General features: G+C 36.1%; 1 protein-coding gene and 1 long non-coding RNA gene across 2 annotated transcripts in view; one reads left to right on the forward strand and one right to left on the reverse strand.

The window, feature by feature from the left end:
- Positions 1–24,895, forward strand: part of LOC131973076 (uncharacterized) — a 139,001-nt gene that overhangs the window by 61,045 nt on the left and 53,061 nt on the right. The gene's annotated exons all lie outside the window — the stretch shown is intronic.
- The window catches only part of ankrd27 (ankyrin repeat domain 27 (VPS9 domain)), a 70,572-nt gene that overhangs the window by 18,867 nt on the left and 26,810 nt on the right, over positions 1–24,895 (reverse strand). Inside the window, exons 7-18 of the mRNA XM_059334894.1 lie at positions 24,203–24,268; positions 22,037–22,113; positions 19,848–19,969; positions 18,614–18,692; positions 15,424–15,556; positions 14,246–14,338; positions 13,185–13,306; positions 10,676–10,758; positions 9,567–9,682; positions 7,366–7,458; positions 6,508–6,705; positions 3,071–3,130 (exon numbers count right to left, since the gene is read on the reverse strand). Of these exons, the coding sequence (XP_059190877.1) occupies positions 3,071–3,130; positions 6,508–6,705; positions 7,366–7,458; positions 9,567–9,682; positions 10,676–10,758; positions 13,185–13,306; positions 14,246–14,338; positions 15,424–15,556; positions 18,614–18,692; positions 19,848–19,969; positions 22,037–22,113; positions 24,203–24,268 (1,242 nt within the window). The remainder of the gene's footprint in view (positions 1–3,070; positions 3,131–6,507; positions 6,706–7,365; positions 7,459–9,566; positions 9,683–10,675; positions 10,759–13,184; positions 13,307–14,245; positions 14,339–15,423; positions 15,557–18,613; positions 18,693–19,847; positions 19,970–22,036; positions 22,114–24,202; positions 24,269–24,895) is intronic.

Consider the following 24,895-nt stretch of genomic DNA (forward strand, 5'->3'; position numbering starts at 1 on the left):
TTATTTTTTTTTTTTATCTTTGATGGTGTAAAAAAGCTTTAAAATCATTTTAAGAGCAGAATACTTGTGTGCATATTACAAGAAAAACCTGTATCTATTCAGACAACAAAAAAGAATGACATGAACATGATCAGATTCTACCAGAAGAATATTTACATTAGAAAAGTTTATGTAAAGGTCCACTCAGCATCTGACATGAGACGCCAGAAATAAGTCGTGGGGTCGTTTCATTTCAAATGTTGAAACTTTTTGGTTTGCAAGAGAGAACGTCTAGATGAAACATGAAAAATCAAGCATGATCAGTAAGTATATTAGAATTTGAACATATTCCCAACCTTAACCCATAAGAACCCAGACCCAGTTATCCTTAAAGGAAAGTTATGGGGGATATAGCACCATTTCTGATGTGTTTTCAAAAACACTATCCCTAAATGTCAAAGATCTGTGATGTGACATAAACATTATATTGGGCGCTTATAGTATTTATGTTTATAATATTTCATATTTTAAAATTTAAAAAAACTAGACACAAATTTTCCTTTGTCTCTGCATCTCCACAACATCTATCAAAATTGTGACATTATTAGTTCTGTTTAACAACAAATTATTTTTTAGATTTGTTTTTAAGTAGCATAATAATAATAATAAAAAACTGATAATAAATAAATACAAATAACCATGTGTCTTTTTGTTTATCAAAATTGTGACTTTAATTTTGTTCAGGAAATATGGTCAAAACAAGTTAAATGCAATACTGGACACCCTATTAACGGATTAGATTTGTTAAATGGGTTTAAACTTAGCCTAGTAACAAAAAATAGAAGATTTAACGTGTTTGTTACACGGGTGTCACCATGGGTTCTTATGGGTTAAAATTTTTATTTATTTTATTCTATTTTATTGCATTGTGTGTATGTATTTTAGTATTTTAGTTTTTTAGTTTTTACCTTATTTCCTGCAACTGCGATATCTGTACAGCACTTTGGTCAACTCCAGTTGTTTTAAATGTGCTTAATAAATAAAGTTTGAGTTGAGTTAAAAACATAACGGTTAAAGGCAAGCGTTTTCCAAAGTTTTGTACAAAGCCTGTATTTATCAAAGCCTTGTTTTCCATATCAATAAATGGTTTGTTTTAGTTCACACGCTGCTTTGCTGCATCTTACAGAAGCCAAAAACATCTGTGCTTACAATTCTTTTTTTATGCTGTTGTCTTAAGATCAAAATTAATTCTGCTGTCATCATGACAAAATGAGCTTTGTTATGTTGAGATTATTAACTTGCTATCATGCGTAAACAAAAGGTTGTTTTATTTTATTTTAACTTGAACAATGTTCGTAGTCAGAGACATCGTGAACTCTTGATTATGGAGCAATGTGTGTTTATAACATCTAAAGTATTCAGAAATGTAGCCAAGGTACAAATATGGGACATTTTCTTCAGAATTATGGTCAATTTATACAGTAAAAAGGTTTCAACTTAAATGTATCGGTCATCGTCAGGAGCTGATGGGTTGTTGTTTTCCAGCAACCAAAAAAAGGATTTTCTTTTCATTTATTTTTCACTTTTTGAGAATATAATCTTATTTCCATACATGTATTTTATATACACTACTGGTCAAAAGTTTTAGAACACCCCAATTTTTCCAGTTTTTTATTGAAAATCAAGCAGTTCAAGTCAAATCAACAGCTTGAAAGGGTACAAAGGTAAGTGGTGAACTGCCAGAGGTAAATAAAAAAAGGTAAAATATAACGTACATTTTAGAATTATACAAGTAGGCCTTTTTCAGGGAACAAGAAATGGGTTAACAACTTAACTCTATGGAGTCTTGGGCTATTTTGTCCATTTCTGAATTCTTTTCATGTCTTTGTAAGTCATTTTGTGTCTTTTTTTGGTCATTTTGTGTCTTTTATTAGTCATTTTGTGTCTTTTGGTGTCTTCTTTTTTGGTCATTTTGTGTTGTTTTTTTTAGTCCTTTAGTCCAACATAAAATGTGATTTTGAATTTTTTTACTTTCAAAACACTCATGCTCAATAAAGAACTTTAAATGTTGCAAATGTGCATTAATTTCAGAGTACACTGAGACATTAAACTGCATAATTTTCAATTAAATTCTGGAAAAGTTGGTGTGTTCTAAAACTTTTGACCAGTAGTGTATATACACCTTATTTTGCAAACTACATGTAGCCACACATGTATCCTTCCCCTACCCAAACATTTTAAGTAACAACCTTTTGTTTCATCGTGATAACAAGTTAATTATCTCGTTATCTTCTCTACCTTCTCTTCTCTTCTTTATTATCTACAGATACAAAAGTTAATTCTAGTTATCTTAGGATAACTATTAAAAAATGAAAATGATTGCAAGCACATCTTCCTCGGTTTCTTTAGTATCTGATCATATCACTTCATCATGCTTTACTAGATCATTTCACTAAAATCAGTTTTCTAAGTGCTTTGTGGCTAAAATGCGTTGTGGAAGTTCGTGAATAATTGAACACACACCTGGGGTTGAAATAAAAGTAATAGTGGTAGAAAACTTTATTATACACAGGGAGAAATTTGTTTTGCAGAGAGATAAGGAAGTGAAATATATATTTATATAAAGTAGTTAGCTTAGCAAGCTACTTGGCTAAGTTGCTTGCTAAGCTAACTACTTAGCCAAGAAGTTAGCTACGTAGTTAGCTTAGCAAGCTACTAGCTAAATACTTAGCCAAGAAGTTAGCTAAGTAGTTAGCTTAGCAAGCTAGCAAAAAAAAAAATGGATATGGGTCATTTTTGACCCATGTTGTGCATTAGAAGGGGAGTGACACAAAAAAAATGAATAAAGGAAAACATAAAATTAGGATGTATGATGATCAAAACCAAACTAATAGTGGTAGAAAACTTTATTATACACAGGGAGAAATTTGTTTTGCAGAGAGATAAGGAAGTGAAATATATATATATATATACATATATATATATATATATATATATATATATATATATATGGTAGTCATCAGGTGTGGAAGCTGTGACCTTTGACCCTTCAGGTTTACTTGATAGAGACATGAGAGCAGATCAGACTCACATCAACTCCGCTGCCGCTGCGCTGACGGCCGTTCTGAGTCGACTGCAGCAACACGAGGATCTGCAAGAAGATAAAACAAACACTTGTATCAGCAACATAATATTTTCAGACGGCGGCGGCTGCTGGGCGAAGATGTCTCGGCATTTAGCTTCATTATTTCTAAGCTGATCTGAGGTCAGGTTCTCTGCAGGATGAATGCTGCCTAAGAGGATCAGTCAGCTCTGTTCCCACGATCTGGCCGCTCAAACACCTTCAGTTCCTGGAAACAGCAGCAGCTGATCAGATTAGTCAAATTACAAATCTCTGGAACAAGAAAATAATGTCAGTTTAGATAGAGCTGACAACGCTTTTCTTTTATTCTTTTCTTTTTTCATGATCTACAGCAGCTTGTATTAAATCCATCAGTGGGTCAGTTCCCACATTTATCAAACTTCAGTGATTATGAAGTGATGCAGCGAACAATTCAAAGACTAATGGTGTAAAAGGAAGAAAGAGGATGAAAGATGTAGTGTGAAAGCAAAAGTTTTCAGAAACTTATATATATATATATATATATACATATAATTGATGCACAACGTATTGATCCCCCTTCTAATGCACAACATGGGTCAAAAATGACCCGCATTCATTCCCTTCATGTTATTTAATGCTGCTGTGTGTTTCTGTGCTCTATCTTTTGATATCAACTTATTTTATGATTGAATATTCCAAGTATTCTTTAAATATCTTGTTTTTGATAACAACAGATCATTATTTCTATTTAGTCTCTCATACTTTATGAAGAAAAAAAGATTTGGTTTTATGACATATCTAACTACTTGGCTAAGTAGCTTGCTAAGCTAACTACTTAGCCAAGAAGTTAGCTACGTAGTTAGCTTAGCAAGCTACTTAGCCAAGGAGTTAGCTAAGTAGTTAGCTTAGCAAGCTACTAGCTAAATACTTAGCCAAGAAGTTAGCTAAGTAGTTAGCTTAGCAAGCTATTTAGCAAAAAAAAATGGATATGGGTCATTTTTGACCCATGTTGTGCATTAGAAGGGGAGTGACACACAAAAAATGAATAAAGGAAAACATAAATTAGGATGTATGATGATCAAAACCAAACTAATTGAGGAAAACCTGGAATACAGAATGATGAAAATAATTTATTACAAAGATATAGAACATAAAAACTAATGTTGTGCATCAAAGGGTTAAACAACTTACAAAATAACAGTTGAATACATGTAAAAAAATAAATAAATAAAAAAATAATAATTTTTCTGATTCAAATTTGGCTTGGTGTTTAATAACACATTTGTCTTTGGTGTGGAAAACTTTAATCACATTATATATTTTTTCTTTACCTTGACTTTAAAGCTTAAGTTTCCTCACATCTGTCAAACAGTAAATGATGTAAACAGATTTAAAGCTTTTCAAGCACAAATAGTTTAACTCAAGATTTAATATTGCTCCAATGTTATAAAGCAGAAAGAAATTCTAACCAATCTACAGTAAGTAAGTGCAGCAACATGCAGAGACTGCAGCAAGCTACTATTAAAATGTTTAAAGATTAAGGAAAAGAAAAACTTGAAATAAAAAAAATAAAAAAACTGCTTTAAATTATTCTTTGCTTTTTACTTCTTGGATCAATCAATCACACTTCATTTATATAGCTATTAATGTTCATAAATTAAAATACAATAAAATAAAATCACAATAGTGAACTGTAAAATGTTGATAAAAACTTTAAAAAAAGCCCCAGAAAAAGTAGAATAAAAATGAGGAAATTATGTACAAAATATCAAACCTTAAAGTTATAAAACACTATATTAAAGTCAGACTTAATATACAAGTGTTTAATTTTACATTTATCAATATTTTCAGCTCGTCTGCTTCTCTGGAAGACTGAAAGCAGCGTCGCCAAATGTGTTTGTTCTGTTTTGTGGCATACCTGAACGAGAGGATCTTGTGCACAGACATGTAGTGCCTAATAAATCAATAAAATCATTTTAAAATATTTACAAAAAAAGGTAACCGGTGTAAAGACTTTAAAAACAAGGTCTTAGTCAGCATTCATGCAGCAGAATTTTGAATTAATTGTAGCAAATTTAACGCTCAATGAGAGAAATATATAAAATCCCTTAATACACACTTCATAAGGAATAATGACTTACATAATTTGTAATTACAAATTACAAATTTTCTCTGTACTGTTTCAGTGTTGTTTATTATTACTGTCATTGTTGTCTTTATTGTTCTAATTTGTAATTGTTTCATTGTTGTTTATTATTACTGCCATTGCTGTTTTATTATTGTTTTGTTTTGTTTTTAATTGTTTATTGTAAGGTGACCTTGAGAGTCCTGAAAGGCGCCTATAAATAAAATTCATTATTATTATTATTATTATAATCCATTTTATGAAATGCATTTTTAGGAAGTTCTGACAACAAATAACGCAGAAGAAAGAAAAGAATACTAACACGATATAAAATGTGTGAACAGGTTGATTGAACCTCAGGATGCTGCAGTCAGAAACCTCTGAGCCAGTTCAGTTTGTAACGCGTTTCTTCTGCGTTAACAAGGTTTTTTATCATGTTTTTATCACAGACTGGTGGGCTCCAAAGTTCATCACATTGGCTGTTTAACTTTTAAAACTGCTTTGTAGTCATAAAGCAGCTTCAGATAACGCCTCAGCACAGAGAACCAGAACTGTTAAAACAATCTGTTATTCTGACATGTGAGACGAGCTTTGCTGAGTCTAAGAGACATCAGACTCAACACTGAACACTTCAATATACACTACTGGTCAAAAGTTTTAGAACACACCAACTTTTCCAGAATTTAATTGAAAATGATGCAGTTTAATGTCTCAGTGTACTCTGAAATTAATGCACATTTGCAACATTTAAAATTCTTTATTGAGCATAATAGTGTTTTGAAACTAAAAAAAAGATTCAAAATCACATTTTATGTTGAACTAAAGGACTAAAAAAAGACACAAAATGACCAAAAAAAAGACACAAAATGACAAAAAAAGACGCCAAAAGACACAAAATGACTTAAAAAAGACACAAAATGACCAAAAAAGACACAAAATGACCAAAAAAAGACACAAAATGACTTACAAAGACATGAAAAGAATTCAAAAATGGACAAAATAGCCCAAGACTCCATAGAGTTAAGTTGTTAACCCATTTCTTGTTCCCTGAAAAAGGCCTACTTGTATAATTCTGAAATGTACATTATTTTTCAGTTTTGGTTAACCTTACCTTTTTTTATTTACCTCTGGCAGTTCACCACTTACCTTTGTACCCTTTCAAGCTGTTCATTTGACTTGAACTGCTTGAATTTCAATAAAAAATAGAAAAATTGGGGTGTTCTAAAACTTTTGACCGGTAGTGTATTCTGGGACAAACATTTGAGACTCCAGAACATTTTGTTTCCTGCGTGCTGCTGACCTTGGAGTTGAGTGCACACTGCAGCGGCGAGTCTTTGTTCTTGTTGAGGATGTCGGTGCTCGCTCCGTTCTCCAGCAGCACCTGGATGATTCCCTCGTAGCCCCAGCGGGCCGCCATGTGCAGCGCCGTGTCGCCTTTATCATTTTGCAGGTCCAGACGGCACGTTTGGACATCGTAGTACACCAACGCCTTCACGCACTGACACACAACGAGTTCATCATCAGTGAACATGTTCATTACATTCTTTCTTTCAAAATTATTTTTTATTGGATTTTCCTTGGATGCATAATTATATCAGCTGTCAGAGCACACATCAATTTATCCAATACATCCCTAGACTAGGCAAGTACAAAATAAATGAAAACACCAAAGTTATAGTCAAAAAATACAAAAACAAAACAAATAGAAAAAACAAAAACAAATGAATGAAGATAAACATATAAGAGAAAATTATAAAAGAAAAAAAAGAAAAAGAAAAAAAAATACATAATAATAATAATAATAAAAATGGAATAAGAGGAAGAAAAGACACAGACAGACAGAAAGGGACAACATGAGGGGGAAGGGAGGGGTTGGGATGAGGGAGGGACACAGGGGGTTAAGGTTCAGTTGCGCATAGATTCAGTTGTCCTGACCAGAAATAATGGATCAGCTGGAGGTTTATCACTCTAAATGAAGCCCATCAAGTTGCTTTACAAATCCAATAAAGTCATCCCATGTCTTGTGGAAGTTCTGTAGAGAACCATTAACAGTAAACCTGATTTTTTCTAATTTAAGATTGCACATAATACTCCTGATGGAGGAGTCACATGTACTTTTGTTGTTTTTTTTATTGTACAATGTGAGTGTCTGACTTACGTCCTCGTGTCCGTACATGCAGGCGAGGTGCAGCGGCGTGTTGCCGTTGTTGTCCTGAGCGTCTGTGTTGGCTTTGTAGTGTAGCAGCAGCAGCTGGAGGACAGAAAGTTAATTATTGTTCTGTTTAATTCATGTATTCTACTTGTATTATATGATATCGTTGCCTTTGTTTTCGGTTATTATATCTGTAAATATGTGTATTTATCTTTCTTCAAGTTTGCTTTGTTTTGTTACATAATGTTTTTTAATAACAGTTAAAAACAATCTCAATGAGGGTTTGTGTTTGTGTCCAACTAAGGATTGTACATCCAGAAGTATCTCTCTTTTAGATCTGTTTTTTGGTCTCCAGCACCTCTATGCATCTCAGCAAATATGCATCTCCTTAGCTGCTAAATGCTCCACTATGTTCACAAACGACACTATAACCGTGTTTCCTTTAGGGTAAATAGTGGCCACCGGGAAAGTCTCAGGCCACGCCCTCTCAAAAGTCCACTCACTCTGCGTGTCTCCACTACAAAAAGGCCCCCAGAGGGATTTACAAGACTCCGGAGGTGACGTATGGTTTTCGATCCTCGCGTTATCGCCTAGCGACAGTTTTGACTGTGACATCACATACGTGACTGATCAAACATGGGAGATGCAAATATGGCCGCCGTTGCTAACTGTGCACTACATTAGCAGCTGATCATAAAGAAAGCAGCATGGCTAATTATGCACAGTGTCTCCGCTAATCATACACATAGTGATTGTGAATTAACCAGCATCACTAGCTGTGCACACAGTGTCCGGTGCTTGTTGTAAACAAACAAATTGCTTAGTGAACACCTCCTACAGCAGCAGCACATACACACTGTACTGCTACAGAGCTATCTGTTAGCCTATTAGCAATTTGAAGACTGCACGCTACGGGGTTAACATCCCCTCCGGCTCTGCAGCTGGGAGAGACTGCTGCAGGAGGACTGTGCCGCTTTGACTCGTTCTTACTCTTCTTAAACGAGCCACTGGCCTCCGCAGTTTGTTAAGAAGAGTAAGAACGAGTCTCCAATAACACAGGAAAAAGTCGTTGGATTTTTCTCCATTGGTTTTTTTGAAAGATAGTCGCTAAGGGGGTCTGAAAAGAGCTAAATATAAAAAAGTCACTAAGTTGGCAACACTGCTTCACAATTGTGCCGTCGAATACTACCTCACATCCTGCTTAGCGTTCCAATCAGCAACCAGGCTTTTTTCAGGGGAGACATACGGCCCTGCTCTTCAACAGTACCGAAAAAAGCCCGGACAAAAGACCGCTCAGGACGGCTCATATTCAGATTAGGGGCGTTTCAGCGAGTGAAACCCGCCTCATTCAGGGTATTGGGCTGTAGTGGAAACACACTTTATGAGAGTGAACCAGGAGAGTAAAGTTAAGGGCTGGACAGATAAACAAAAAGATGAAACTTACTGTAGAGGAGATGCAGATTTAGCTGATAATTCTCTACCAGAGATACCTTACACATTGTTATTTCATACAGTACAGGCCAAAAGTTTGGACACACCTTCTCATTCAATGTTTTTCCTTTATTTTCATGATTATTGACATTGTAAATTCATCAAAACTATTAATGAACACATGTGGAATTATGTACGTAAAGTGTGAAATAACTGAAAACATGTCTTATATTCTAGTAAGCAAAGGGTGGTTACTTTGAGGAATCTAAAATACAAGACATGTTTTCAGTTATTTCACACTTTTTTGTTAAGTACATAATTCCATATGTGTTCATTCATAGTTTTGATGCCTTCAGTGAGAATCTACAATGTAAATAGTCATGAAAATAAAGAAAAACGCATTGAATGAGAAGGTGTGTGTCCAAACTTTTGGCCTGTACTGTATGCAAACTTTATTAATCCATCATCCATCCATCCATTTTCCTCCGCTTATCTTGGGCCGCGTCGTGCAAACTTTTTAAGTTTTGCATAAATTCTACGAACTGCAGTATATTAAAAAAAATATTTAAAAAAACATTTTTTTTACTGGGTTTGTACATGTTTTAAAGAGTAAAATTCAAGTAAAAAGCATAGTTTTGATGCCTTCAGTGAGAATCTACAATGTAAATTGAATGAGAAGGTGTGTGTCCAAACTTTTGGCCTGTACTGTACATTGAAAATGAAATATATCAATTAAATCATCCTACTGTAAATTTACTGTGTTAGTGTGATTTTACCGTGACTCCCTGGTATCCCCGCTGACAGGCCAAGTGCAGTGGTGTGAGGGCGTGGTAGTCCGTGGCGTTGACTGGCGCCCCTTTACACACCAGCAGGTCGATCAGCTGGGCCTGACCTGCCGCACACACACACACATGCAAACATGTAAATTATCGTCAAAACAACAGTCATAAAAACCTCGTTATATCACTGTCTGCACTGTGAAAAATGTTTGTAGAAATGACAGTAAAACACTGTCAAATTACATCAGAAATAGGGTGTAAAATTGAAAATTGTACATCACCGTAGTAGACACTTTTAATTATCGTAAATCAAAGAATAGCACAAAACTTTAACTTTTAGTGTCATTAACTGTAGGAAACACACACTTTTGCTGTAAAAATATAACATTTTCATGTAAAATGAATGGAGAACTACCATGGTGTGTGAATGAATGAGACAATTACCCTAAAAATAACGGGAATATTCAGTCTAAATGACAGTTTTTGCTGAGATTTACATTTAAATTTATAGTAGAAATTACAGAAAAACTGTCAAATTACCTCAGAAATAGGGCGTAAAATTTGAAATTATATACCAACATAGTCAGACACTTAATTACCGTAAATCAAACAATAGTACAAAACTTTAACTTTTACTGTCATCGTTGTTTTTCTCTTTTGTTTTGTTTTGTTTTGTCTGGTTTTGTTTGTCAATTTACTTGTGTTATGTGGAATATGTGAAATGTGATGTATCTTTTTTTATGAGAAATGTAACTTGGTGATCATGTTCCACTGCTGTCTATAAATGTGTAAAATTCAATAAAAATATTGTGGAAAAAAAAAACTTTTACTGTCATAAACTGTAGGAAACACAAAGTTTTGCCATAGAAATATAACATTTTCATATAAAATTTGTGGAGAACTACAATGATGTCAAAATTACACAATTATCCTAAAAATAACGGGTTTATTCAGTCTAAATTACAGATATTTACATTTAAATTTACAGTAGAAAACCCACTCACTGTCATTTTTACGGTGAAGTTCTGGCAACCACAGCAGCCGGTATTTTACCGTAAATTATACAGATTATTTTTTACAGTGTGTATGTGATGACAGTTGCTCACCGCAGATCGCAGCGACGTGAAGCGGAGTGTAACCTCGGTCGTCTCTGGAGAACGGCGTGACGATGGACGGGTCGTTCAGCCGCCTGCAACAGGAAGTCAACAGCCACAGCTACATTACAGCTGAAGTACTCTGATATTTTACTTAGGAAAAGCTTGTCAAACCACAGTGTAGAAATACAACATTTCACTTAAGTAAATGATATATTTTGCATCATAATTTACTTACAGGAAAAAAAAAAAAGTACACTCCCGGTCAAAAGTTTTAGAACACCCCAGTTTTTCCAGTTTTTTATTGAAATTCAAGCAGTTCAAGTCAAATGAACAGCTTGAAAGGGTACAGAGGTAAGTGGTGAACTGCCAGAGGTAAATAAAAAAAGGTAAGCTTAACCAAAACTGAAAGATAATGTACATTTCAGAATTATACAAGTAGGCCTTTTTCAGGGAACAAGAAATGGGTTAACAACTTAACTCTATGGAGTCTTGGGCTATTTTGTCCATTTTTGAATTATTTTCATGTCTTTGTAAGTCATTTGGTGTCTTATTTTGGTCATTTTGTTTCTTTTGGTGTTTTTTGGTCATTTTGTGTCTTTTTTTTAGTCCTTTAGTCCAACATAAAATGTGATTTTGAATCTTTTTTTTTACTTTCAAAACACTATCATGCTCAATCATGAATTTTAAATGTTGCAAATGTGCATTAATTTCAGAGTACACTGAGACATTAAACTGCATCATTTTCAATTAAATTCTGGAAAAGTTGGTGTGTTTTAAAACTTTTGACCAGTAGTGTATATTATAAAAATAAATTAGTTCATAAGTTTAGTGTTACAGCTGGTAAAGTTTTGACTTATTTTTAGCTATTTATGCTTCCAGGTATTTTATAAATTTCACAAAGGGGTCAATAAAGCTTTATCCTTTTTCACAATGATACATTATGATTTATATGTTGATATTATATATATTTTTGTATTATTAGGCCCCGTTTACACGAGGACGCTCGCGGGTAAAAACGACAAAATATTTTATCGGAGGTGCCTTTCGTTTAGACGGTGACGGCGTTTTGGGGGCTTAAAGACGCAAAAATCTGAAACCACCTTCCAAAGTGGAAAAGTTAAATCCGCTCCTCCGTAGCGTGTCGTCTACACTGACAAGACACAAAACTCTGATCTGATCTGCTCACATCACGTATGTGTTTACGTCACATACATGCTCCAGTACAGGAAAATAAACAAACGTGGGATTATTTCCATGGTGGGACCTTCAAGCTGCTCTGGCAGCTCTAATAAACTTACAGGAGTCTTTCCACCAAATGTCCAGGATATGTACAGATAGTATTAGTGAACAGAGAAGGATCTGGAATTACCTCTATCACATTAGCTGATGAAAATGTGTGGCGTGAAAACTTCTGCATGCCCAAAGATGCTCTTATCGCTTTAAGTGATGCCGCCTGGCTGCATACAATCGAATTTCACACACTTTTGCGTCACCGTATGCAGCAGATTTCCTCCCGAAAATGCTCGTCTAAACGAGGAATAAAAAGTGAAGACGCGACGCCACTTTTGCGTCTTCTGTTCAGACCATCCTCGTGTAAACGTAGCCTTAATCTGAATCTGAAAAGTAATTAAATGTATCAAATAAAAGTAGTGCAGTAAAAAGCACAATACTTTCCCCTTTGGAATAGAAATTTAAAGCTGCAGAACAGTGAAATACCCAAGTAAAAGTATCTCAAAACAGTACTTCAGTACAGTGCTTGAGGGAATGTACTTACTTACCTACCACCTCTTTACATTTGTAGGTAATGGCTCAATAGGTTAATTAAAAAACATCACTTATTCAAAGGACAGAAAACTGTCAGGAATTAGTTCTCGGGGGAATAAATAAAATATTTATTAAAAAAGATTCTAATTGAATCAATAATGTGTCAACAGCTTCAAAGAGTAAAGCAGCTGTGCATAAAAAGTTCATAAAATGCAGTTAAATTGCACCCTGTTCAGCTTTGACAGCGTGATGTCAAGTATTTAATTGCAGCTCTGAACTATGTCCCCTGTGGGCCACCGTACATGACTGCAGTTTTCAGCCATAACAAGCCATGCACTAGTTCAGGTCCCATGGTAGGGGCCGATTGTTTCTGAGGAACCAAACAACCTCAAACTCGACACTGCACTTCTTTGGGTCCTCAGTAATAAACCCACCAAGTGTGAAGTTCACTGGTTGAACATTTATCGAGAAAGTGGAAGAACAAACAGACAGGCACTTTTTTTATTTTATTTAAATGAATGGATATACTGTGTGTTTGTGGATTTAAGTAGGAAGTGAAAGAGCAAACGGCTTATCGTTCCCGATTCGAAGGTCTGTAATGCATCAAACAATAGGAGAAAAAGAGGAAATGAACTCGAGTAGAAAAGAAAAGAAAGCTCAGACAACTTCCTGGAAAAACATGACAGCTTCGTCACATATATTTCCTGTATGTGTGTGTGTGTGTGTGTGTGTGTGTGTGTGTGTGTATACTGACCCCGACAGCTGCAGGTCACAGAGGTCACAGGAGCAGAGGGGATGACACATCCTGACATCCTCGTTTATCTCTCCTTCACTCAAAAGACGTTGCACCTCTGCTTCGCTTCCATTCGCTATGTGCTACAACAGATACAACATGGTAAAATTAAAAATAATAATAACTAGAAAATTTCCTCTGGGGAAATTTTGAAAGGGCCACGGGGGACCGGTGTGTGTACACTATGATGAGATTCTTCAGAGATTCCAAACTATGCCCTTTAACCTCAAAATGTGTGTGTGTGTCTAATAGCCCCGCTACCGGTTATCTGGCTACGAGCCGGGGGACAGCGTAGCCGGTGAGAGACCTTTCGCCTTTCGCCTTTCAACTTTCGCTCTAAACTATTTAAAACACCATCTACAGCTAAAGAGAGTTTCGCGTCTGCAGCAGCCATGTTGGATCCGTAAGAAAACTACAAGCTTCCAAGTGCCGAGTAGTACGCGTCATCGTCTCACCGTCCCTCCCCGCTCTGTGATTGGATCCCTAAAACAGGGCTAAGAAACTGCCGTGGTTGTCAGACTGGATGGAGGTTCGAAATTAAATTTGAGCGCGCAAGGCAGTATGGGTATACCCAGGCTAGGTTCTCACACCTAGAAAGGTCCTCTTTGTGTTTTGAATTGTGATGTGTAGAACTAAATGTAATAACTGTAGGAGGCCACCCTGGGGGGGGGGCAGCGTGTTGACACCAGACCTCTGGTTAGCACATGGGTGTGCCCCACACCTAGTGGGCGTTCTCCAGGCATAAATTGGGCAGTTTTCCTTGGATTCAGAGTCTTTCTTAATTTTTTTGGCCTCTCGTGTGTTGAATGACTTTTCTTTGCAAAGAAATAAACCTTGTCGGCCGGCAAAAGTCTCTATTTCATCCTTCACCAGCAGCAGAGAAAATTTCCACTACACCTGCTTCCAACATCAGCATTCCTAGAAATGACTGTCTGGCATGCTGTGCTTTTTTTCTCTGAACATGTGATTGTTTGGTAAACAGGCAGTGTTGCATTGTGGGACACAGCAGCCCCTCGGCTCACCTCAAAGAGACAGTTGATGGGCGTGGCGGCGCTCTGGGACAGCAGTCTCATCCTCTCTTTAAACAACGCCTTGTCGTTCAGATCATTTGAGCCCTGAGGGGAGACAAACAAGATGAGCTTCATTACCTTTAACCCATTGACGCCGGGAAAGCATTACCGCATTTCTACCATTAAAACCAGGAGCGCTGTTGCGTCACTCTACCATTAAGGCCGGGACAGCGGATATGTCATTTTGTAGTATTTGTAGTTTTTTCCACCTATTTTCGGTCTCTTGGCCAATGAAATGCATCAGAATCATGATCAGAATACATGCGGGAGTGTCGCAATGCATCATGGGACTTTTCCAGAACTTTAAATCATTGAGGAAGACGACTATAGCGGAGGAGCTCAGCAGGAAGTGACGGAAGAGATCTGATGAAAACAGCGCCGATGATTTTATTGCTGATCTGGACTTTGAACCCTCGGAACCAATCGACCGGCATTTATGGATGAGGAATATGTTTTTAGACGACATATTTTCACCGAAGAACAGACAGATTTGTGGCCATCTGGAGATAATAATAATATTATTGATAATATATTAATATCAATAATAATAATAATTGATTGTGATGATGATATAAGAAATCATGACTGTTTATGTCTTATATTACTTTATGCGTCGTTGAGTACCCTGAAAAGTGCAATATATAAAATGTATTATTATTATTTATTATTATTATTATGATAATTATTTTTTTTTATTACAGTAGGCTAATGAGAACTATGTCTTGTTCTTCCAGTGGTCATATCATGTTTGCATCTTGCTAATGGGCATGTATTAGTATTATGCATAGGATTTTTTATTCAGTCAAATGCAACATTTGCTGAGTTTGTTAATTTTTTAAAAAACTTTATTGAAGGTTTGGACAAATAAACTCAACTTCGTATGAAAGCCACGGGTATCAGCTCTCAAATACTTTTTGAATTTCATTTTTATCTGCTACAGAGGCTGAAAAATCTATTATTTAGTAGGTGTTGAATTTCCAGAAAAACTTCAGGTTTTAGGGGGTCATTTGAAAATCGCCCATAGGTTTTCCAGGCATTTTTTTCCAGGCGCTTTAGGCCTTAATGGGTTAAAACGCTGCAGAGAAACTATGCCGACCTTAATAAAAGTGCTGTGGATGCGTGTGACTCACAGAGTTGGTGTCCTGCAGCCTCCCCAGGTTGATGTACTCCACCGCAGCCTCGAAGGTGCTCAGACAGTAGCTGAGTTCATCTTTGCTGGAGTGGCTGAAGCAGAAGTTCCTGATGTAGCTCAGGTTGGCCATCCTGAGGACAGAATTATTCATCTGAACATTTTCTCCAGCTGTTTTCAGTGTTTATCAGGTCTACAGATCAAAGGACCAGATTACGTTTTGAACCCTGTAGATTAAATTTACTGACGGACACCGACTCACAGGAGGTAACCTTGAGCTTCTTACGACGAGGAACCATGTGATTTGGCTTAGCTGTATTATGTTTTTACCCTGTCTGGTACCCTCAACAGGTCATTTATCTCAAGCTGTTGTACTTAATTATTGTAAGTAAATGCTGAAACTAAACATTTTAACCTGGATCGTCTCCTTTTTCAAGCTTCTTTGAGGAAGTTTTGGTGAAAGTTAGACTGTTCTATTAACCCTCCTGTTGTCCTCGGGTCAAGGAAGGATGAAGAGGGAAGTAAAAAAGGACGGAGGAAAGAAGGAAGGAAAGAAAGAAGGATGGAGGAAGGAAAGAAGAGAGGAGGAAAAGGAGAAAGAATGGAAAGGAGAGAGAAAGGAATGAGGATGGAGGAAAGAAAGGGGAGGAGGAGAAGAAAGGAAGGAAAAAATAAAGAGGGAAGGAGGGAGAAAAGGAGGGAGGCAGGAAGGAAAGAGGGCAGAAAGGAGGGAGGAAGGAAAGAAAGAAAGAAAGAAAGAAAGAAAGAAAGGAGGGAAGGAAAGGGGGGTGAGGGAAGGGAAGAAGGAAGGAGGATAGAGGAAGGAATGGAGGCGGGAGGGATGAAAGAAGGAAGGAAGGAAGGAGGAAAGGAGAGGAAATCAGGAGGAAGGAAAGAAGAGAGAAAGGAAAGGAGATAGCGGAAGGAGGAAAGAAAAGAAGGGAAGGAGGGAGGAAAGGAAGGAAAGAAAGAAAGAAAGAAAGAAAGAAAGAAAGAAAGAAAGAAAGAAAGAAAGAAAGAAAGAAAGAAAGAAAGGAGGGGCGAGGGAAGGAAAGAAGGAAGGAAGGAGGAAAGGAGAGGAAATCAGGAGGAAGGAAAGAAGAGAGAAAGGAAAGGAGATAGCGGAAGGAGGAAAGAAAAGAAGGGAAGGAGGGAGGAAAGGAAGAAAGAAAGAAAGAAAGAAAGAAAGAAAGAAAGAAAGAAAGAAAGAAAGGAGGGGTGAGGGAAGGAAAGAAGGAAGGAAGGAGGAAAGAAGAGAGGAAGACAGGAGGAGGGAGGAAAGAAAGAATAGTCAAAACAGATTGGGTCAATTTGACCCGGAAGGACGACAGGAGGGTTAAGCATTTTTGCACAGTATTTGTTTGTCTGAGCAACATCGTGCCATTATGGAGGAAGGATAAAAAAATAAATCTGTTTTTAATCAAGCTGCAGTGGAGAATCACTAGATAACAACTAATAACATGAAAGTCTGAGCCACATTTCATCACAATCCATCCAAGAGATATTTTACTCTGAGCCACAATTTTAACCTCTGACCACATTAGTACATCCACCACTTTGGTCCAGACGGAAATATACAAACAAACATTTAAATCAGATGTAATTTTGTTCACACAGACAATGAATCCTGCTGACTTTTTGCTGCACCAGCAGGTTCATATTTTTGACTGATACACAACAACTAGTTGATGGATTGCCTTGAAGTTTTGTACACACATTCATGCTCCCGTCAGTATGAGCTGCACCATCATCAGGTCAACATTTAAATGTGCCTAATACTTCTGTTTATGACCATATACCTGCAGAACTCAGGTATATGACTTTCCCATCAGCCTCCGCTGTACTTTGTGTTTACTGATAATTTGCAAATGTTTGCAAGCTACATTATGATGTGTTAGCATTTAGCTCAAAACACCACTTTGCCCAAGGGCTGCCTTTTAGAGCTGCTGGCAAGACTCTAATCCAGGGGTGGGCAATTAATTTTCCCAAGGGGCCACATGACCAATACCACGAAGGTTGCAGGGGCCGGACCAAAACTCTGAACTAAATTCTGCTCAATATTAATTTAATCGCTTTATAAAATACAGTAAATTATCTGGTTTTGAGCTGCTACTGATAGGAACACATGTTATGATAAGACTGTTAATGTGGAGTAAATCAAGTATAGTATAGTATAGTAGTAAATACTCCAATCACTATATCACTATTCCATTTATTTTAAACACAACTGTAAATGTCCTTTAGTAAGCTTCCTATTTATGTTTTTGTATTATATAGCTTGTTTTTCATGTTTGTACATTTTCAAGGTGTTTAACAATGTTGTGATGCTTTTATTTTGAAAAGGTGCCGTCCAGTGTGAAACGGGTGCTTTCATTTTGAAAGGTAGTGACAGGAAATAACCGGTAGAACGGTTAAATGAAAAAACGAACGGTAAATAATAACGAGTGCGTCGTAATTCATATAAAGTTGATATAAAGTATGAAAAGGCTTCTATAGTGGCGGCTGACAGGACACAAGGTTTGTTAAAGTTTATTTTATTCTGTCATACATATTAGTGGCTATATTTGTTGTCTTAACTATAGTAAAAGTGCTTTTTAGCTCTAGTGCTAATGCTAATGTTTGCTATTTTTTTCAAAATAAAAGCACTGCGGTTATATTGATTTCTAATTTCTGGGTAACCTCACGCAGGCCGGACAAGGACAGCCAACGGGCCGGATGTGGCCCGCGGGCCGCCCAATGCCCAGGTCTGCTCTAATCCATATTATCATACTATACGGTATGCAAGAAAAAATTCTTGCATTCTTCAGGATGCTTTTTTTGCTATTCTGACCCACAATTCTCTGTGCAGCTCATATAACTGACAGCTCACTAACAGAAGCTGGATGGGTATGAAGTATGAGCAAGAGGGTCAAAGGTCAAGGCCCAATATTATGACCAAAGTGTCCCAATTGTATGCATACTGCATGCAACAGTACATATTTTGCATGGGCAGCCAAAAATAAAAAAGAATGCAATTTGGTGTGCAGCATTCGTCTTCACTCTGAGTTTCATCGTCTTTAAGTTTCCCTCCACGTGACTGATGACAGAACGGAGTGACATGACTGGACATTTTCTCCAGAAATCAGCTTTTGTGTTTATTCCACACATTCCACAAGGTCAAAGGTCACAATAAATCCCAGCTCCCTGCTCACCAGTTGGGGATTTCCGTCTTTACCAGCAGATAGAGGATGACAGAGAGCAGGTCGTCAGCACACACAGCCTCTATACTGACTGCAGACAGAAAGAGAGAGAGAGAGAGAGAGAGAGAGAGAGAGAGAGAGAGAGAGAGAGAGAGAGAGAGAGAGAGAGAGAGTTAGGTAAAAACACACAAGATAAACACATGAAGTTCTGGGGCTGACGGACACTCTCCCTCTGTCCAAAACAAATGACTAAATTGGGCACTTGACAAACATTAATTAGGAACAGATCGTACCGCTCCGCAGGCTGACAGCGGAGCTCGTTGTTTGCCAAAAAGCTTAGATTTCTAAAGCAAACTGGACAAACACATTAGAGGCTGACAGAGCAGGTATTGTCCTGCCAGCTGATCTGATTTCAGACAGCGGGAGGAGATCACGGAGAGTTCAGGCTGCCTCTAACACAGAGGTAAACAGCTGACTTCATATGAGTCACACTTAGAATGCATCAACAGAAGATAGGAAGAAGAGAAGTGCATGCAAAACGGCCCACAAGAATAGAACAGAAATAGAAGCCGGTTGCAAAGAAGAATGGGCAAAAAATCCCCCAAACAAGAATTGAAAGACTCTTGACTGGCTACAAAAAGAGTTGACAAGCTGTGATGGATGGATGGATGGATGGATAGATGGATAGATGGATAGATGGATAGATAGATAGATAGATAGATAGATAGATAGATAGATAGATAGATAGATAGATGGATAGATGGATAGATGGATGGATGGATAGATGGATAGATGGATAGATAGATAACTTTATTCATCCCCGAAGGGAAATTCGGTTGTCACAGCAGTCCGGTATTCAAGTACAATAAAATACAATAGAATAAAATACTGAGGTAGCATAAATAAAAACAACAATAGAAAAAAAACACACAGAATAGAACAAGGACACTTAAGAAGTTTAAAAAAGAACATCAGTTGGTAGGATGGTTGGCAAGATGATGGTAATAATTAAACTGGTGATATGATGGCAACAATGCTATAGTGACTAGACGGTATATAATAATAATAATAGTGCAGTATATAATATATATAATATAATATGTAATAATAGATAATAAACAATATAAAAATAAAATGAAAATGAAAAATATAAATAAAGTAATTATAAGTAAAATAATATGACATATAATATATAATAATAATAATAATAAATAAGGCCGGTAAGACACTGATAGAAGGTGCATACCAGTGGCTCTGGGGTTCTGGGTGGCGGTCAGGGCGACTCTACGCAGGCAGAGCAGTTTGAGGAGCGGCGAGGTTTGCTGGTTGAGCTGACTCAGCTCTCTCTTTGCTCGAGACAAGTTTATACTGCAGAAACACAACAACAACAACAACAACAGGATCAGAATATGAGACAGGTGTTTTAGTTTAGGGATATATTTAGAAAGGTACAGCGAGCAGAGCAGTTAGAGGGGAAGTTAGATTAACCCTCAGGGCCTGGTCATGCACTCCTAAAAAGCAAGCTATAAAAAACATTGTACAATATCTTATTCTACTTTTATTGTACTGATTTGTTTTGCCCATATTGATCTAATTATTGATATCAAACACTTTGAATATTTTAACCTTTTTATGCCAGGTTTCTGTCATGATGCCACCATTTTTATAGACCTGTCTGTGTAAATAACTCTTTTTGTTATGAGTTTGTCCTGTCTCTCTAGATCAGTTATTCTCAACCTTGGGGTCGGGACCCCAGTTGGGGTCGCAAGATGATTTCTGGGGGTCGCCAAATCATTTTGGAAGTCAGCTCTGTCTCCACTGTGTTAAAGTGTTCATGTGTTTTAGTCTTTTTGGTCGTTTTGTGTCTTTTTTGGTCATTTTGCGTCTTTTTTTTTGGTCATTTTGTGTCTTTTTTTGGTCATTTTGTTTCCTTTTTTTGGTCATTTTCTGTCTTTTTTGGTCAATTTGTGTCTTTTTTGTTATTTTGTGTCTTTTTTGGTCATTTATGTCTTTTTTGGTCATTTTGTGTCTTTTTTTGATCACTTTGTTTCTTTTTTTAGTCATTTTCTGTCGCATGTTGTTCTCTAAATGCTGAATATGGTAAAAATGACGCAATCTGGTGGAAAGTAGTAAAAATGATCACTTCCAAAGCCAAAGCCTTGAAAAATGTATTATTCTTTGACGTAAGTGAGATCAAAAATTGCATTTTGAATGGGTTTCAATGGCGCATTTTACGCGCTCAACCTGAAGAGTGTAACTATTGTTTGTACACAGTGTATTTTGGCTTACTATATATATATATATATATATATATATATATATATATATATATATATATATAAATAACAAGAGCACATAAAAAGACACAATCTTCATAAAATGCATGCCAAATGCATGAACCCAGCCAAAACTATAACCCTGTCTGCTGAAAGCTCTGGAGAAAAAAAAAACTTTTCATAAGGACTTGCTCGTTCCAATGTCAAGGACTTGAAACACAATGATGTCATCTGTGTTTAGTAAATGTTACTAATAACATAATCATTAACAGACAATTTAATACTTTTGATATAAGCTGTTTATGAATATTTTAGACAATTAACTACAAATCTCTTTTATTTGACACAGCAGTACAGGTGACCATTTTTGAAAAAATTTAACAGTTTTAACCCTTTGATGCACAACATGGGTGTAAAGTGACCCGACTGAGGTTTTAATTTTCTATATCTTTACAATAAATTAATTTCATCATTCAGTATTCCAGGTTTTCCTCAATCAACTTGTTTTTGATCATCATACATCCTAATTTTTTGTTTTTCATTTCTTACTTTTTGAATAAAAACCCTTTTTGTATCACTACGCTTCTAATGCACAACATGGGTAAAAAATGTCATTATGGGGTTATTGTGTGTATAACTTTAAGGAAAAATTAATTTAATACATTTTGGAATCAGGCTGAAACATAAAAAAATGTGAAAAAAGTGAAGCTCTGTGAAAACCTTCCAGATACACTGTATGTGTGACAAAATTATACATAAATATGTTAAATATATTAAATATATGAGTGTGGAAAGTAACTATTTGAAAAAAATTACTATTATTATAGTATTAAGTAATTTGATTTTAATTCAAATTTGGATAAATGAGTCATTTTTGACCCATGTTATACAATAGAAGTGTTGTCCATATGTTGTGCATCAAAGGGTTAAGATGAATTGGCTTCTTCTGCCAGCTGCTTCTGTTTGTTTTATCGTGAGACTGTTTGTGCTTTTAAGTTCTCAGATGTCTTGAATGCACCAGCACAGTACCACAGAACATTGACAAAAAACACAAATGAGATAACATGATAGATATTATCTTGATATCTGAGGAAGTGGAACTTAAACGGACAATGCATCAACCTTCAGGTGTTCCACAGCTGCAGCTCGTTGAACTGACCTGAACTCTGGTTTGACTCCGAGCTCTTTCTGCTGCAGCTCCTGCAGACTCCTGGTTGTTTTGTTGAATGCAGCGTCCTGTTGATGAGCAGCAGAGGAGACGTGAGAGCAGCTCTGCCACACAATGCTCACACTACAGCGACATCAAAGTACACTACTGGTCAAAAGTTTTAGAACACACCAACTTTTCCAGAATTTAATTGAAAATGATGCAGTTTAATGTCTCAGAGTACTCTGAAATTAATGCACATTTTCAACATTTAAAATTCTTTATTGAGCATGATAGTGTTTTGAAAGTAAAAAAAAGATTAAAAATCACATTTTATGTTGGACTAAAGGACTAAAAAAAAGACACAAAATGACTAAAAAAAGACACAAAATGACAAAAAAAAAGACACAAAATGACAAAAAAAAGACACAAAATGACTTACAAAGACATGAAAAGAATTCAATGGACAAAATAGCCCAAGACTCCATAGAGTTAAGTTGTTAACCCTTTGATGCACAACATGGGTCAAAAATGACCTGCATTCATTCCCCATGTTATTTAATGCTGCTGTGTGTTTCTGTGCTCTATCTTTTGATATCAACTTATTTCATGATTGAATATTCTAAGTATTCTTTAAATATCTTGTTTTTGATAAACACAGATCATTATTTTCATTTTGCTTCTCATAATTCATGAAGAAAAAAAGTTTTTGTATTAATACATAGCTACCTACTTGGCTAAGTAGCTTGCTAAGCTAACTACTTAGCCAAGAAGTTAGCTAAGTAGTTAGCTTAGCAAGCTACTTAGCTAAAAAATGGATATGGCTCATTTTTGACCCATGTTGTGTATTAGAAGAGTAGTGACAGATAAAGGGATTCTATTCAAAATTAATAAAGGAAAACATAAATATTAGGATGTATGATGATCAAAAACAAACTAATTGAGGAAAACCTGGAATACTGAATGATGAATTATTGCAAAGATATAGAACATAAAAACTCTGTCGGGTCACTTTAGACCCATGTTGTGCATCAAAGGGTTAACCCACTTCTTGTTCCCTGAAAAAAGGCCTACTTGTATAATTCTGAAATGCACGTTATATTTTACCTTTTTTTATTTACCTCTGGCAGTTCACCACTTACCTTTGTACCCTTTCAAGCTGTTGATTTGACTCTAACTGCTTGAATTTCAATAAAAAACTGGAAAAATTGGGGTGTTCTAAAACTTTTGACCGGTAGATCACATCCAACAACCACATGCATCGTTGATTCATTCAATAATGCGAAGTTTTCATCTTGGCAAAATTCAACTGTTGTGGTTTTACTTGGCACATTTTTTTGTCTGAGAGATACGTTTTATAATAAGCTCGTTATAGTTGGTAAGAAAAAAAAGAACTTGCCAAGTCACGGACAAAAAATGTAAAACCCCCAAATTTGGTGATGCAAAAAGAAACCCCCTTTAACTGTCAAATCTGCCATCTGTTTCAGGTGTTTCACAGATTACTGGTGCTTTCATAAACTGTGCAATTTTATCAGTTTTTAACTCACTCACAGCTATAAGTTGTTAGAGAACTAGTCACGGTAGGTGTCAAATGAACATCAGCAATAAATGATTTTAACAGGCTGATGATCATTTGAAATACTTTAACCCATTGAAGCCTGGAAAGCGGATACATCGTTTTGTAGTATTTGTATAAGCTCTCAAATACCTTTTTTAATTTCATTTCTATCTGCTACAGAGGCTGAAAAATCTATTATTTAGTAGAAGAGTTGGCACTTTTTTTTCCAGAATTTTTTCAGAATTTCCAGAAAATAAGAGGCTTATTTTAAAATCGCCCAGCGATTTTTCAGGCCTCAATGGGTTAATAGAAAGCAGCTCCAAAGAAAAACTGCCTACAGTGAAAACTGTAGAGCGCCCAGAGCAACCACAACACAGTTTCAAGTTGCTAAAGACTTTATTAAAAAAAATGCATTATTTTAAAGCTGTAGGCACCACAAAATACTTCCATTGTACTGAAGTGGAGGCAGACATCTCAAACATAAACACATAAAGCCAAAACTATCTGAATGGCAAGACACCACAAGAGGTGAGGAAATGTGTTATTTGGCCTTTCCTTCATTTGTAAAGAGAGACAGAGCAGTCGGTCAGTGTGGGGAAGAGGCGAGAATTCAAACATACCTGGCTTGCTTCAAGCGTTCCCACAAAGTTAAAAATTAAATCATGGATACCATGATGAACATACATCTGGGGTGGGGGAAGAAAAAAAACATTTTAGTTATACAGCGGCTTTGAGAAAGCAAAGTCACAATCCAACACTGACACCAGAGATAGATAGATAGATAGATAGATAGATAGATAGATGGATAGATGGATAGATGGATAGATGGATAGATAGGTAGGTAGGTAGGTAGGTAGGTAGGTAGATAGATAGATAGATAGATAGATAGATAGATAGATAGATAGATAGATAGATAGATAGATAGATAGATAGATAGATAGATAGATAGATAGATAGATAGATAGATAGATAGATAGACTTTATTTATCCCAAGCTGGGAAATTACAGTGTAGCAGCAGCATTACACACAGAGACATAAACAACACAATTAAATAAAAAGAACAACCTAGGCATACTTCAAGCAATAAAATATAAAAATACAATAAAATACAATAAAAAATAAAGTGTCTAAAGAAGGAGTATGTATTAAGGAGTAGAATAGAATTCAAGTGCAGAATAAATATGAATATACAGTATAAAAATGTTGGTGCTATGAAACAAATAAGGGTAGGTTAGGAGCAAATAATTTAATTTGGTGACAAAGAGGAAGGACATACAAATACTTTTTGTCTGACTTGGGATTTTTTATAAGC

Source organism: Centropristis striata, chromosome 6, assembly GCF_030273125.1.
Source record: "Centropristis striata isolate RG_2023a ecotype Rhode Island chromosome 6, C.striata_1.0, whole genome shotgun sequence".
NCBI classification, from domain to species: Eukaryota; Metazoa; Chordata; class Actinopteri; order Perciformes; family Serranidae; genus Centropristis; species Centropristis striata.